This window comes from Ciconia boyciana, chromosome 3 (assembly GCF_034638445.1).
Source record: "Ciconia boyciana chromosome 3, ASM3463844v1, whole genome shotgun sequence".
NCBI lineage: Eukaryota > Metazoa > Chordata > Aves > Ciconiiformes > Ciconiidae > Ciconia > Ciconia boyciana.
In genome coordinates this window covers 50,012,522-50,029,262 of record NC_132936.1, presented here as the reverse complement: position 1 = coordinate 50,029,262, position 16,741 = coordinate 50,012,522, and the positions used below count along the sequence as shown (strand labels likewise).

Genomic DNA, 16,741 nt, shown 5'->3' with positions numbered 1-16,741 from the left:
ATTTAAGACCTAACACAGAGACACACTCTGTTTATAAAATTTTCAGTAAAATGTGTACTTTAACTCTTGAATGAATGGAGAAAACATAGAAAATGAAAGTAAGTAAGTTGAAAATGCTTAATAATGCATGTACTTTTGTGAGTTCTGCTTTTATAAGGCTTTTTGGCAGTGTCCAGTTTTTTGGAATTGAAAGTGTTAAGGCTGTGAAGTTACTGTCCTCTTACGTCTTACTAGGATGTGCTGTTGTATAGATGCCTATATTGATGAATCTGTCAGTAGCAAAGTATTGAACTAAACCAGCATGTTTCTCTCTCTTCTGTCTCCCATGCTGGTAGTACTGAATGCATTGATCATTCAAGTTTAGGCGGTGGTTGTGTTATAATTCTAGTGTAAAACATACATAAAAGCCATATGCTCTAAGGGTACAGTTTTGCATGTAGATACTCAAGGTGGATGTTACTATATATGTATATATGGAATCGCAAAACCAAAATTACACCATTTTTAAGGCTTTTCTGTGAGCAGATTAGATTTAAAGGCATTTTTGGTTTGATTTGTATTTTCACTATTTTCAATTTATTGAAATAATTGAGCAAATTATCATCTTTAAGATGAAAGGCAAACAGAATTCCAAATAATTGATGAACAGCTATCAAAATTAATTAAATTTAGAAAGTCATACCTGCAACTAAGTTGGATGCTCAGTTGTTAAGGCTGAAGATAACTGGCTGGGTTGGTTAGGTTGTTTTTTTCACATCTTTTTAACATTCTGGTTATGATTGAGACAAACACGTTATGTGCTTATCTTCCAGTGCCTCCCTGAAAAATCAATTCAGAATAAAATCTAAAGAGTTGAAAAATTCTCATCTTTCCTTGAGTAGAAGTTTACCTGCTTAATGCATGTACCGTAATGAAATTCGGCATGGCTCTTTCATGTAGAAAGCCTGTCCCATTGTTATAAGCCAAACCTCTTGGTTCACTTGCTGATCATTCTCCCCCATTTCCAGAAAAACTGTCTGTCTTACAAAAAATATAATTAACAAGTTAGAATGGAATAGAAATTTATGGAGGTTAACACTTATATCTTCACCTGATAATTTTGACTGCTAGAGTACATGAAAAAAAAACAAATGAGAGTGTTTACCTTGTCCGTAAAACTTTTTTCCACAACATCAGATAAAAAAACTACCATTAACTGATCACTAAGCCCTGTCTCTCCAGCCAGCACAGTCGAGAGGTTATTTGCCACAAATGGATTGTTTGGCCTTTCCATGAAACATGAAATATGGAAAGAAGTATTGAGAACACTTTGTGAACTGATGAACAGTGACTCTGAGCCACTCTATCCTTTCTGTCTGAAAGAGGGTTGATAACAGGCTTTCTGTGATCATTCTTGCTGTTATAATCAGTTTGTTCAAATTAGTTTTTCCTTCTGTAGTTGTCATCTACATGAAGCAGCTACAAACCTGCTTCATCACACAGAGAGCCCTCAGCAGACCAATGAATATTTTGCTATGTTCTGAGGCCAGTACAAGATTGAAGGCTTAATCTGTGATGCTTACTGATATAATTTCCCTTTTCTGTGGATCCAAAAATTTTGTTTAAAAATTCTGTCTGTACAATCTATGTTGCTTTTGTCCTAAACATTGCAGAAGAAGGGCCAGCTCTGTAGGATTATGATTTTCTGTTGTGTGGCATGGCTTTATTGTCCATCGAATAAAAGTTTTAAATCCTCTACCTGCAGTTCCTATTGTAATGCAATTATTTGGTGATGGATAACTGGCTGGTATAAAGTATATAGGCAAAAGCATCTATAGCTCTTCATCAATGTGTTTTAGTGGAAGCACTGGCAGAGAAAAGGATTAGGTTATAGCAGTGGTATACAGTAAACTGTCAAGATCTTCAACCTCATGATTTTCCCGTGTATAATAAATCTGTCTCATTGTATGCTTATGTGGATTAAACTGAAGTCTGCAGTGGCTCTGGTGTTAAGGATAAAGGAGCCTGGACTACAAATGCCACTTCACAATGGCTGTCCTCAAAGACAGATGTTCTCAGAGGGCTGCTGGTTAAACCTGCAAATCTCTATCAAGATCCAGTTCTTCACCTCCCCTCTCCCCTCCTTTCTTTTAAAGAGGAATGAACTGAGTGCCCATCCTTTGCCTTGTTTTTGGAGGGCTTTTTAAAGTCATAACTTATAGATGTACTGTTCTTTTTGTTACTGAGAGGCTGTTTGTTCTGTGTTTGAGACTGAAGCAAGAATCCTTCACCTGCTTCTAGATCATGGTGACCAACCTCCCATTCATGGGCCTTGGTGCCCTTTTTGCTGGAGTGCTTCAGAGGTGAGGAGGAACTGGTTTGCATGAATTGTTTGGGGGTCAACAGACCATTCCTTGTTTCTGAGACTCTGTAGTCCCTCTCCTGTTTCGATAACTGGATAGATACATGCATGCCACATGACACTGTGCACACATTCACTTTTGGTCAGGTATGTAACAAGCAAGTGAGTATCCATCCAGTCGTATGATGGGATGTGTACATAGACCTCAGGCCATTAGGTAAGAATGGATGTGCTGATCACAATGAGTTTTCAGTCATGGGATGGAGAACTGGCTGTGGTCTACAACTTGTTTAGGACCAGCATCCTTGCTCTGACGGAAGGTCTGGGCATCACAGCTCCCAATCATTCATTGTTTTATACACTTTATCATGCTCTTGTGTATTCATCTTTTCTCTAATGTAAGGCATAAGGTATTTTCATAGGTCATTTTATATGAAAACTATGTTTTAGGCCTTTTATCATTACTTCTGATCAATTTTGAACCTCTGTTTCCTGCATCTTGTCTAGCTCTTGGGAAGACTGTCAGTCATCCACCCCTGCAGAGCCCCTTCCAGATGCCTGTTGTCTTAGTGAAACCACGTAGTTCATTTCTGTATTTCCTTAGCTATATGCACTTAAGTAAGGTATCTGCTTTTTTGAGTATGGCTGTATATTTGTCGATACCTTCACTGACTTTCTCAGGTCCCTTGGGAACTGGTGCATGTGACTTAGTGTTGCAACAAGTTACTTTGGGAGGCTTTGTGTTGTCCCATCTAGATTGTGTGTAGATATCTTTATTATTCTTCCAGAAATTATAATGTGGGTCCTCCATGATCAAGCACACTTTCCCATATCTGCACTGCATGCTAAACCACTTTTTTGCTTACCTCTGATCACTGGAACATCCTCTTTTGATGCTTAGATAACAGCTCTTAGCCTGGCTCGTTCAGCTTCTGTAGGAGTATGCTCTGTTCCACATGTACAGAGAATGTGCTGTAAGGAAGTGAGCACTGCTTGAGGCCCTCAGTGCATAGTTCACCATGCGTTTGAACGTTTAACCAGTTACTGCAGAATCATCCATCCTAAATTCAGGCCAGGTGAAAGCTGCACATAGATATCTTTCCTAGTACTCAGTAGTCATGCATGTAAACAAAAGAAAGACACGAAGAAAAAGAAGAGTTATGCTTAATTTACTTGCCCAGAGTTTGAATTGGAAATGCATGTCTGTCTCTCTGTCTAGACAGACTTGTGGATATATTCCTGACACTTACAGAAAGACAGAATCTTTGACGAGGTATGCTTTAAACTTCAAATTGTGTTCATACAAGCAAACTCTCCTCCTGGTGTAATGTGCTGTCTTTAATAAAAATCTGCCTTGTCCATTCCCTTGGGCCTTTTGGGTGCTGAAGGGAGCAGTTTTATGAGACAAGCAGAGCCAGACTAAGCAGTTGCTGCCCGGGAAAGGAGAGATGTTCCATCTATCTTCTCATGTTCCTGGATTACCTAACACCATCCCCTCCTGTTGAGTCAGTCAGCATCTTTACCCATCTGACCCTGTGGTTAGGTGATTGCACTTGCTAATCTGTCACGGGGGGGGGGGGGGGGGGGGGGGGGACACACAACACACGACCTGTAAAATAGAGAGAGATTAGTTTTCTTCTAGGTTAGCTAATTTAATCAGCTTTACTATTTATTCACTCAGGCAAATGCCAAACTAAGCGTGAAGGTGGAGACATGCTGATGAACGAGGAGGGAGAAATGGGAGTGTGCAGTTTTGCTGCAGTCAGGCTTATCTTGTGGCTCATCGGTAATGAAAAATGTTGTTGCTCCTCTTCAGCCTCTCTCTCTGCCACTGCCTTGTGCACGCTGGTTGCCTTGTACATAGTGGCACTTCTCTGAGCAGTGAGCTGGTTCAGGCAGCGAAAGAGAACACTTTATGTTGTGGCACAATTTTTTTTAGTCATTTGACTCATTGAACCAGCTCGCTACTGGGGGAGATGAGCAAAACAGAAGCAGCAGGCTAGGAGTAATGTGATGAAGGACAAACACCTCTATGGCAATGATTAGGTGTTAGCTCAACCTGGCAGCAAGGCTGGAGTGCTGGGCAGAGGGGCAGTGCCATGCTAGTAAGCTGCATGAGCCGCATGAGCCTGTCCCTCCCTTGTGCTGCCACTGGCGTGACCTGGGGATAAATGGTTCACCCTTCCCACACCCCAGTCGGTTTTCAGCCATATTAGTGCCCAGTGAACTGGCCGTGCTGGTCACAAGGTTGTTATTCCTAGCCCAAAGGGGAGAGCTAAGCAGGGTGATCTAAGGCAATGCTAGAACATCCTTTTCAGTCACGGGCCACAACTGAATCAGCTGCAACCAGCCATAAAGATGCATCCTCATACGTCTGATGTCTCTCTCATTGCAAAGGGTTTATTTGTCTCACTGGAAAACTACAGCACATACTCTGTGCGGTAGTGATGTACCTGATGTACAGGTACAGCTGCTTGTAATTGCCTCCTTACTGCCTCTTAACTTAAACTAGATATTGGCATATTTAACCATTTCAGTGAGACAACGGTTTAGAGGTAATTCATGTGCAGTATTTGTCTCCTAAGGACTATATAACATCCACTTTAACAAGATGAATGCTCTTGATTTTGTAATAACAACTTAGTGTATCCCTGTAGAATATCAACCCTCTCTCTGTTTTGCTAGCTGTTCATTCGGGAGTGGATGAATGAGTTGCAAGGCAGCAATGTAAATCCCTAGTGTCACATTATTGTCCTTTTTATTCACGGAATCCAACTTGTGTTGCAGTCATGGAGACTACAGTTATTGTGCACATTTACCATTAAAAAAGTGGTTTTTTTCAACAGTCTGGGGAGTCCTTTTTATGAAGTATTGTTCTTCTTTAGTAGGATGGTTCCATTCTGTCAGATGCTAAATACAAATGTTTCAATATTGTTATGGTGTTATACTGCAGTTAAGTATTTAATAAAACGCTTGTGCATGTGACTTGAGATCTTAAAGCAGTTTCACTGATATATATCAGAGGTCACTGTAGGCTGGATTTTCTTTATTTTACTGGGCATCAAAGCAGGTTTTCTCCATAGAATGCTGAGCAACTGGAGGGACTTGGCAGGATTTTTCAACATGAAATCTCTTGAGACAAAACTTTGGACCTCAGCAAGAATCAAGATTTAACATGCAATTGGTTCACTCAGAGACAGGATACTAAGTTGACTGGATTGTCTGGAAAATTTGTATTATAGCGGTATGAAAAGTAGAATTTAATTGGCTAATCTATCACTTTGCATGAAGAGACAGGGAAGCTTTCCTTAAACCAAAACGGCAATTAAGAGATGAGCTTTATGAATGTACTAGGCCTGGCTATACTCTCTTATTACATTTAATGGGTTTAAAATGACCTTAGCCATCTCACTGCTTCCTCAATTATTCTCTTCTTTTTTTAAACTTACAGTAATTACAGCTCAGCTATGATCTACTTCCATTATTCTGCTCAGTTTTTAATATTATAAAATAAGCTGATGAGCTGTTTTATTGACACAAACATTATGTTATAGAGTTTCATGAACAGATTTATGCAGTTTATTTGTTTATACTTAAAAGCAAAGACCCAACCTTTAGTTTTAGGAAAGAGGCAGAGAATGTGCCAAATGTTATTTTAAGATATAAAAGCTTTAATTTCACGTATCAATAAGGATTGTGATTTTTCAGCATAGCTAATGCATGATGCTTATAGTAGTAAGTTTGGTTGATAGGTTTTTAGATATAGGTTGATAAGGTTGTAGATATAACAAGCGTATTACATGTCTGATCTATCCTTGCTGCTTTTTCTTCCTACTAGCCTCTAAACCTATTGCAAAACAGTAAAATGTGAATAAAAAGTAGTGGAGTCTTTCAGTTCCGACTCTGGGTTGAGTCAATGCTGTGGTACAGTATGAGTAAACTGAGGCAATTCATGTTTGAGAGAAGAGCACTTCTATTAGTGAGTGTGATATTCTAGAAGGTTGATAGGGAAAATGCAATTTCATTCTTCACAAACCCAGAAGTTAACATTTTAGCTAACTATCTGTAGTTGTCCTTTGGTGGTGACAAGCTTCTGCAGAACAACACTTCAGGAATGTTGTTTCTGAATTGAAAGGGGAATTCCCGATAGGGAAGTTTATTGTACTCATTCAAATAACATAATTTCTATTCTGTGGGAAGTTCCGGGCTTTGAAGGAGGTTGGAAAACTTTCCACTTTAAGAAAAAGTAACTTTTTTTGCAGAAAGAAAAAAAAAAAGGAAGAATAATTTATTTTATAATTAAATAGTAATTTTTAAAAAGCTATTAAAAATAAAATTGAGCTTGAAAGCTTAGTGCAGAGTCTTTTGACTCAGCTGCGACTCCCCATTCCAAGAAGTCTGTGGAAGCGGGAGCTGGTGAGCTCCACTGGCAAGAACCTGACATGCTTGGTGGCATTGGCTTCATGGCAGTCAGTGTGGTAGAAGCACCTCTGTAGCAAATATCTGAGCTTTCCAGCAGCCCCTTAGGAAAGCTGGTGAAACACTAGCCATAGTTCTGTCAGTATTCTGCATGTATTTTGCTAGAAATTCCTCAAACTCAGTATGTTAACGTGTTCATGAAATGGCATTTTTCCGCTGCAGCCTATTAATCTGGAGAATTCTTTGTAAGTTCTTAATACTTAGTACATATTCAGCCCTTTCCATAGCTGTACCTCTTCTGGTCACTGCCATTATTCAAGGAGCCTACAGCAATTGTCAGGAAGACCTTGCCTTCAGATTTTAAAAGGTTTTGTTTCAGGAGCTGAAGAATTTACATTATATGTTTGATCTTGCAGGAATTCTTCAATGGGTGAAGCTGATAGATAACTTTGAGGCCGAGTATGAGTATGTCACCAATGAAGGAACAGTGTTCACTTTCAAGACAAACCACCATTCTCCAAATTACCGATTAATCAACATTGACTTCAGTGACCCAGAGGAATCCAAATGGAAAGTTCTCGTCCCTGAACATGAAAGAGATGTTCTAGGTAAGAGTTCATGTCAAGTAAAATACTTTCTATTCTGCTTTTTTCAAATTAATTTGGTAATTAGTCTATTGAATGATCTTGTACAGACCTTACTTTTTTCCTGTGTTTAAACTTTGTTTAGGATTTGCAATTAAAAGACTTGCTGAGACTCAAGAGATCCAGGATCCATTTCTCTCTCCCTCTCTCTCTAACATCCTGCATGGCTTTAGTGAAGTTGCTTCATCTGGCCTTGTTTTAGTTCTGTGTTTGTAGGAAATGAGGGGAAAGTATTTTCCTGCTTCATGTCAGCATAGTCAACGTTTACTAGACAGTCAGGGATTACAGCAAGAGGGACTTTGTAAGCAGAAAGAAGGGCAAGAGCAAGTCTGGCAGTAGTGCAGCACACTATGAACAGAGTTGGTCAGAGTTTGAGACAGGATTTTCTGTTGTTCCTGGGATAAGAGGAGTAGACAACAGTTAAAGGCCTCAGGAAAATTGAAGGGTATGGAATTCTCCAAGTATGAAAGCAAGTTCAAAACATAAATCTTTGGGTTTGATATAATTAAAATAAAGGTGTATTTTTTTTAATCCCATAATTTTGTGAAAATTCCACTAAAACTTAGAATTAGTTTCAGATAATACAGAAAAACCTCTGAGCTGTTTTTGACAGATGCATTGTGTACATTTATGTAGTCTGTTCTCCATACAGTGCAAAATACAATTGTGATTTATCTGACTAGCATAACTATAGGTATTCAAAAATACTCTAAATTTTTTTTTTATTAATCTGTCTTTATACAAATTCATTCACGTTTGCTACTTTTCCGGTGAAGAGCTGCTTTGTAGAAGGAGTAGAATTCTCTGTGTGTGTGTGTGATTGATTTGTGTATATTCAGTAACTTCTGTCTTTCCACACTAAAACAAACCTATTTGACTACTCTTTCAAATTCCTCTTAAGATCTTGCTTTTCAAGACACCTAAAAAAAACCAAAAAAAACCTTAATTTCTGTCTGCATTTCACAATGTGTCCTGCATGATTTCTGCCACAGCCTAGACAAGGCGTCCCCCCAGTGTGATATAGAAGGTGACTAAACATGCCCAGAATTGTAGTGACATTGCAAATGACTGGAGGTCTAGAGCATTGCAAGAATTTTGGTAAACGCAAAAGCAGCAAAATAGAACTTGGTGAGACACACTTTTTTTCTTAAGATTGTGAACTCTGAATCAGGAACCACCTGCATCTTAAATGAAGTACCTTTACCTTGTCCCTGCTCATTGCAGGGGGGGTTGGACTAGATGACCTTTAAAGGTTGCTTCCAACCCAAACCATTCTATGATTCAAGTCGTAAGCAGAGAATAAAAAATAGGTGTAAGTGAGAAATTGCTTCCAAGTCTGATTTCTGATTGTTTGTGAATTTGCTGACAGTCTGTGAAGCCATGCTTAAGTTACAAGAAACAGCAATTTATGAAGTGGGACCAAGTTGAAGAATTGACTTAGAGATGGCAGGTGTCCAAACAGAATGGGGCAGAAACATGTGATTGACATGAAATGTAGTTACAATGTGTGGATTTACCTGAGATGTGGTCTAGGCAGCCAAAGGAGCTTTGACCAGTGGCTGTATAAGCACTGACTATATATTCCTTCCCAGTAAGATAAAGACCACATCTGCTCTTCACTGCGCTGCAGTATTTAGCTCAACTCTGTTTTGTTTTCATTCTAAAGGCAAAGTTGTGCTGAGTTCATGTTTGTGCACATGCAAAAAAAATTTTAGTGCATGCAACACCCCTGTAATGGATTATACATGACAGCCTTGACTATGCAAACATAACAAGAACCGCATTTAGAAAACAAAGTGCGGATAAATGGGTTTGCTGAGGGCGCTGGCCTTCAGACTGTAAACGCAACAGGCATTCAGCTCTTAAACACTCAAAGGCAAACATAATCTGTCATATAAAACCATCAGAGTGACTTTCAGGAGTCTATTGTGTGTTATTAAGCTTCTACTGTATTTGAATGTGAAGCCAGAGTAGGCAATCATGTGTCCACTTCTCTCTAACTTTTTGGAGTGGTACATAAAAGAATTGGATTAAATTAACAAATGAAAGTGTCTTCATAAGAAGATGAGTTAGAAGTAGATCTTAGCACTACAGTAAAGTAAGTTTGAATTGTTCAGTTGCTTCTTTGTGGCAGACTCTTGCAAATTAGTGTTGTATCCTCAGCACCAAGATAAGGGAGTTTTATCATGTTCAGGAGGTTGTAGCCCTGAATAAATAAAAAAACTCACTCATTCACTTGATGAAGTCAGCAAGCAAGCCAGTCTCTGTGTCATGTTGTTTTAATCATTCCAAGATTTGGTTTAGAAAGACATAATTATAGCAGAAGGCAGTTAATAATTCATTGTCTTGAAAACCTTGCAGTCAGGTGAATTTGATTTTGAGTGATCCAGAGATGACAATATAATGAAACGCCTTCTGCAAAAGCTAGGACAGCAGTGATTCAAAGGGTAAATGAGTATTGCTGCTTGTCCAATTTTACATATGTGTGGGAGTGACTCTTTACCGAGATATAATTAGCTGTATTAGAATTTCATTATAAACATTATAGTTAGTGACACTCTAGATCACAACTGTTTTTTACTGGAATATATAGATACTCAGCTCAAAACTCTCCTACTCTGGTGTGATCTGCCTGGTAGCCATAGCCTTCTTCATTTCTATGTGTTAACTTAGATTCAGTTTTATAAAAGCTGCACCATGCAGATACAGAAATAGATTTATTGATGAATAATAAATTCAGGATTAAGAATTATGATGCTCTTCCAGTGTCCATCAATGGTAAAAAGAGAAATTCCACAAAGTATCATAATGCATTCTTAGGGAAGATGCTATAGCTAATACAATCTAACCAAGAAAACACACACATGCCTACAAGGCGGTGTGAATGTCACTTGGTTTCTCCAACATATTCTTCATGATAGACTTTTTTATTGGCTTTGACTTTTTTGTTTTCAGAACTGTTTATAAATGAGCTAATTTGGGAAATACAGGGAAAAAAACGAGGCATATTCCTGCAATGAGGTTGTACACACACCTCATTTTACAACTCTCAGCAGGGATTTCACACAGAGTTGAGATAAATTTAGATCTCTACTCTGTGAGCTGAGGGGAAGAAATAAATGACAGCTATTTTAAAATAAAATTCAAGGGGGGCCTCAAACATATTGGGGTGTGATGAGACTCATTTCCCCTCCCTTTGGAGTTTGTTTATAAAGTGTTACTTTTAATTTTCAGGGAGTCTAAAATAGAACCATAGGAGAGATTCGCATCTGACATTGAACGAGTGGTTTAAGTGACCACATAGCTGCAAGTGGGCGTGCTGAATTAGTTAAAAGGCAGCTATGAAACCGTAAACGCAGACTGATCATTACAGACACTTTGACAATAGTTCTAAGGCATGGGATAAATCTGCTGCCTTTAGAAGGTTAAGTAATTAATTCTGAGAACTGTGACACCTTCCCCCCCCCCCCCCCAAAAAAAAAAAAAAAAAAAAAAAGTGCCCAGTACCGGTGGAACAGGGCAACTTGAGAGTAACAGTTATATCCAGGCCTGTACTTGTGACAGTGAAAAGAAAAACAGAATAAAACAGAATAGATCTCCTGAGTAAGGAGAGCTGAGAAATAAGACGTATTCCTGAATGTGTCATAGATGAGGTGAGTGATCTTGAACAATTCCTTGGATCTCAGTTGGCCATTTAACAAGCAGGGGCAAAGCTAGCAATTCTCCTGTACCTTGTACACATCTGGACACCTAAACTCAGAGCATGTAAAATGCTTCCCTTCCCTCAGCTAGAATGTGCACTCCAAGTGAAAAACAGTATTTTTCTTCGTACCTTTAACCTGCTAGCTACTTCATAAACGCGTAAACCCACAATCTTAAAAGCTTCCAGGAAGCAGAGGCATGCAGGATGTGTTCTGCAAAGCACGAGCAAAGCCAAGGAGGCTGACTGCTAATGCAACAAACTCGACAGTATATGCAGTTCTCAGTGCCGAGGATGGGAGTAACAGAGAGTCAGCTTGTAGCTTGCAGTCAAAAAATAGCTCTTGTTAATAATTCAGCATTGCTTTAGCTTGCTATGTATATAAGTGTTGGTTCTTAGTGTCTTTTTTTCTTCTGCTCTTTCAAGTCTGCTTTAATGTTTTGCTCTGTTTTGATTTTTGCATTTCTTTGTAGCTTACATTACTGTAAGTTTTGGAGGCAGTTAGCAATGCACCAAAACCAGTCATAATACAGGTATTAACACAAAAGCTGTGTTCCTAAATCTCATGGAATGTTTTAAAAACATTTTGCATTGTCTTCCCATCTGTTATCTTCACTTTACTGAGAGCATCTAATTTGTAAACCAAAGGGGTGATGGAGAGTTAATATTGCTGCTTCCTAGGCAAGTTCTTCAATAGCTGGAATCCCCACATAAGCCAGCAGCCTTACCCCTGGGCAATTGAATATTTTTAATAAAAGAGTAATATTTCTTCTTAATATGTGAGTTGAAGTAATAATGTACCTTGACTTTTAATGAAAACATCCATTCAACTGCAATGCTTCATCAAATGATTAGTGAGGAATCAAGGGTTATCACAATTTAATTTTAAAATAAAGGTTGCTTAAGTAGTATTTTTGCTGAAGCAAAACTACATATTATACATATTTGAATTTGATCTGAGAGTGTCTATAATCCATTTTGTGAAACTTTGTCAGGACATTTCACGAGTAAAACTGGACATTTTAGTTACAGATGTTACTGAGAATACCAATGGAGTTCGTGGTATCTCATACTTACTGCAGAGCAGTTAATTCTGCAGGCAAAAATGGTGTGTCACTGTAGGGGTGCTATTTTTTAAATTCATATTTTGTGTTAATAAACCAGTTATATATGTCATTGCACAAATCTGCCAATATTCACAATAAATGTTTTAATGTTTGTTGTAATGTTTTAATGTTTAATGTTGTAATAAATGTTTTAAATGACTGCATATTCTCCTTGTTCATACAGACAAGAATGATTCTATATTTCAAAATATGTAATTGCATATAACAATTAAACTTACAAAGTTTATTCTGTTCTCTAGCCTCACTTAAGAAATTTAAGTCACTCCAGAGCTAAAATTACACATCAATTACTAATTTATAAACAGTGTTATGTTGTGCTGTATCTTATTATTTCAGGTCATGGCTTCATGGTTGAAATTTCAATTAGTGTTGTACTCTGGGGCTTTGGTTCGAAAATTCCCAGATTTAGGCTAGAAGCTCATGAAGGAGTTAGAAAGTCGGGGGGGGGGGGGGGAATCAGTGGTGGTCTTTGGGAAGAGGGGAGTAGTAAAGCTTTATTTTGGTGTTTATGTAGCGTAAATTCATATGGCTAGAAAGTCAGACTAGCGTTAAATTTCACTGGTCCTTCAGGAACAAGCTAAAAGGAAAGTAGACTCTATCAAGCTATTAGGATTTGAAGGTCTTTGAGCTCTAGGGGGTCGTGACAGACCTGAACTGTATATGAAAGCAGGGGCTGTTAAAGAAGCTAAGTGTTACAGAATAATGAGTTTTGACCTTCAATTCAGAAAGAGCTTGTTACCCTTAATGGAAGGGGCACATGATACAACTTTGAACTTTTGTTCTGGAACCTGAATGTGCACAGATGCATTTATAAGACTGTCTTCAGTACAAGTCTGCAAATTCAAATTATTTGGTTTTATAGGGCTTTGGGGAAACTGGAAAGAACTGTTAAAATGTGAACAACGTAAAATAGCGTAAAACTGAAATTCGGTCAATTTTGCCTTGCTTCTGTTTTGTTTTCTATGTTTTTTCCTCTGATGTTGGTATTTTAAACTCTCCATCTCAGTGCTGCTTTGACATTACAACATGCCCCAGTCAGTCCTACCTGACTTCTCTTGCTCCTTTGAGTCCATCTTTTTCAGTTTTTGCTTTCAGCTAATAAGAGAAGGCATTGTCCAATGCTGGTACCTTGCCCATGATTTAGGTTTCCAGTCTGACTTGTCAGGGGAGAAGTTGCACATACATACTTCAAAGAGGTCAAGAATCACCACCTCACCTAGTCGTACAAACAAAAAAAAAAATCCCTCATTCCCTCCTTCCAGATATCTTTTATTGACTTTTAACCTTGTTTGTATTTTGTCTAGTCTGTATTTGATTTGTGAATTAATGAGAAATTGAAATACTTTTGTTGCAAAGTAGGGTAGCCTGTTTCTTAAATGACAGAAATACGAAGAGAGATTAGAAGGTTTCAGTCTTTTTCCTGTCTGCATGAGTAAATAAATAGATTTGTCACTAAAGATCTAAAGCTAATGGCACAGGAGACAGGAGAGAATATGTTACGTGATATATTCTGGGTGAACTGGAGCTCTGAAGAGTTTCTACACTTCACAGGATATATAGATGGGGACTGAAATGAGATGGTCAGTAGAACTGCAGGGATTTTTGTAGAAATTGCCAGCCCAGCCCATTCTTTTTTTAAATCACTTTGGATGTTCCAAAGTCCAATTAAAAAGAAATAGCATTCCATTTAAAAGTTCACATATTTCTGGTGTTTTTTTCTTTAATTCTTCCGAGGAGCAAACTTAGAATGTGAAAGGTTGTGTGGAGCAGAAGCTCTCATTCCTGCCCAGCTGCACAGCCGAGGTGGGCAGCTCTGCAGGGGCCCAGGACTGTCAGGAGAGGCATGAAGGAAATGAACCTTAGCAGAGCACTTTGTTCCAAGATCCTTTTGCCAGACTGAGTTCACTGTACTGTATGTATCCTGTTCCTACTACCTTAGAGTCTCAAGGATGCTGTTTAAGAACACTAGCTTCTTGAATAAACGTGGTTTTTCTGAAATGGTGTGTTGAGGAGATCACCTCAGAATAGCCCTTTTCTTACACCCGGTAGAGCTTGCTTATGAGAATAGCCTCCTGAATACTTAGGCAATAAAACCAAGATGAACAGTAACCTCTAGATTCTATACTTTAATGTGCAATACAGGATCACATGTCTTTGTTCTTACTAGTTTAGCTTGAGTCTAAATCATGATTGTTTTGATTTTCATGCATTTCCATAAGTATTGCTGGCAAAGATCAATGTTTTGCTTGGGTTTTGCATTGAAATATGTGATATTTAAGAGCAGTATTGATCTATAAGCACAATGCATAAGCATCTTGGTTAAGCAATTCTTTATTCCTGTGTCTGCATAAATTAACTTCAAGTGGAACGGTTAGTGTGTTTCCAAAGAATGTCAGCCTTTACTTTTGGGTTCATTTTTTTGTTTCAGAAGGCAGGTAGCTTCTAAAGATTTAAGAGTTAAATTCAATGCATGTCAGAAATTTTGGTGCATGTATTTAGGTATGCTAAAGAATTTTAGAATCAGATTATGTCTGATTGTTCTTTTGTACAATTTTTTTACTGCATTTTCTGTGGCTTTGTTTTTCTTTTCCACGCTCTGCAGAATGGGTTGCTTGTGTGAGGTCCAACTTCCTGGTTTTGTGCTATCTGCACGATGTGAAGAATATCCTGCAACTTCATGATCTAGCTACTGGTGCACATCTCAAGACTTTCCCCCTAGAGGTTGGCAGTATTGTGGGATATAGTGGCCAAAAGAAGGACACCGAAATATTCTATCAGTTTACTTCCTTTTTATCTCCAGGTAAGATTGTGTTTTCCCTTAGTTATTGTTCCTTTTCCTGGGAACAATATCGTTCTCGTTTTCTGTTGTTTGGTAGTTATTAGGTATGTCTAGGATGCAGCTAAAACTGCTTCCCCCCATGTAGTAAGTAGTGGTTGTGCACTTCTAAGCGTACCAGTCCTTGATCCATGAAGCCTCAATAATATGCCTACTAATATTTGGGACACCTGCATTGAGAAATTACTCAAGACTGTCTTGTACTAGAGATGAAATTGTAGCATTCTCACAGCTCTTGCTTCGTACAGCAAGATATAAGTTCACAAATTCTGCTGAAGACAATTGTTAATGTATTTCATGTGATTTTCATCACAATTTTGAAGAACAGTAATAAAAGTCACAAAAATTCTTTCTTTGACAGCTTTGATTCGTTTATGCATAGCCTCATTAGACCGTCCTTACTATGTGTCCTTATAACACTTGGTGTTGTTGGATTGCTGTAGGAGTCCTCTTTGTACAATCCTGCAAAGCCAGAGCTGTCCAAAGCGTTATGTAATATGTGTGTGGCACACCAATAAGTATTCCGGGATTTTGAATAGGAAGGGAGTTTCTACACAACTGTCAAGCTAGTATATGACAAGAAAATGTATTTACTGTTCTCTTCTTTTTCTTTCTTTCTTTCTTTCTTTCTTTGTCTTTCTTTCTTTCTTTGTCTTTCTTTCTTTCTTTGTCTTTCTTTCTTTCTTTGTCTTTCTTTCTTTCTTTGTCTTTCTTTCTTTCTTTCTGGTCCAAACAATCAATAGCTAATACAGGACAGGATTCAAATATGGAGAGGGGAGACAGGCTCAAGAATCTTCATCTTCTTCCAGGGTTGTGAGTGATCATGAATCATAAGATGATCAAAAATGTTCTTACAGCGTCTGACATATTTTTGCTCTGTTTCAGTTAGAGCACAGCCACATTGCAAAATGGCTGTATAATAGTTTTGATAGGTTTGCTGGTTTTGCTAGAAAGGAATATGTCAAATTATTAAAATTATGTTTCAAGCTTAGCACATAAGAAGTATGATGAATTTCCTATTATTATCTTATTGTTTACATAACCAGAAATAAGATATATTATGTTTCCAGTTTCTTTTTTAAACAAACTTTTAAACAATATTCAGATCATTGCATCTGGGGAGGAGCTTGAGGACACTCTTGCTTTTACCTCTAACTTAATCCCAGCGACACGGTTCAGATAGTTCACTTGTGCACATCCCACCTTATGGGCCAGAAGTTGCCAGTCTTATAAGCCTGCACCCTTCATCTCAGCTGAGCCAGTAGAGTCTCTGCAGCTGCTAAACGTGTGGAGGGGAAGAGCTTTGAGATCTGTTTTAGCCCCTGGCTTGCCAGCCAGCCATCAATGGCTGCTCTCACTGCCTGCTCGTTGCTTAGGCAGATTTTTTTTCTTCTTTTCATCCATGTGCTTAGCATCTACAGAGAATTCACCATAGTGTAGCTCTGTTAACTGGGATAGAGCGACCTAGAATCTAGAAGAAAGAGGAGGGGAAGAAATGGACGTAGAATGTATGGGAGTAAGGAAAGGGTGAGGAAAGCAGACCAGAGAGGTAATTTTTAGGTAGGTTTGTGGATATTTTTAAATCTGCATGCAACCTCCATTCACTCTATTAGTAAAATAACGAGACAAAAGGTATAGGGATGGTCCTTGGTTAACCTAGATCTTCCTACTTTA

The 16,741-nt window shown here is 38.3% G+C and overlaps 1 protein-coding gene across 1 annotated transcript in view; it reads left to right on the top strand.

The window, feature by feature from the left end:
- Window positions 1-16,741, top strand: part of PREP (prolyl endopeptidase) — a 110,555-nt gene that overhangs the window by 51,304 nt on the left and 42,510 nt on the right. The window contains exons 8-9 of the mRNA XM_072855588.1: window positions 7,177-7,368; window positions 14,834-15,031. Coding sequence (XP_072711689.1) covers window positions 7,177-7,368; window positions 14,834-15,031 — 390 coding nt within the window. The remainder of the gene's footprint in view (window positions 1-7,176; window positions 7,369-14,833; window positions 15,032-16,741) is intronic.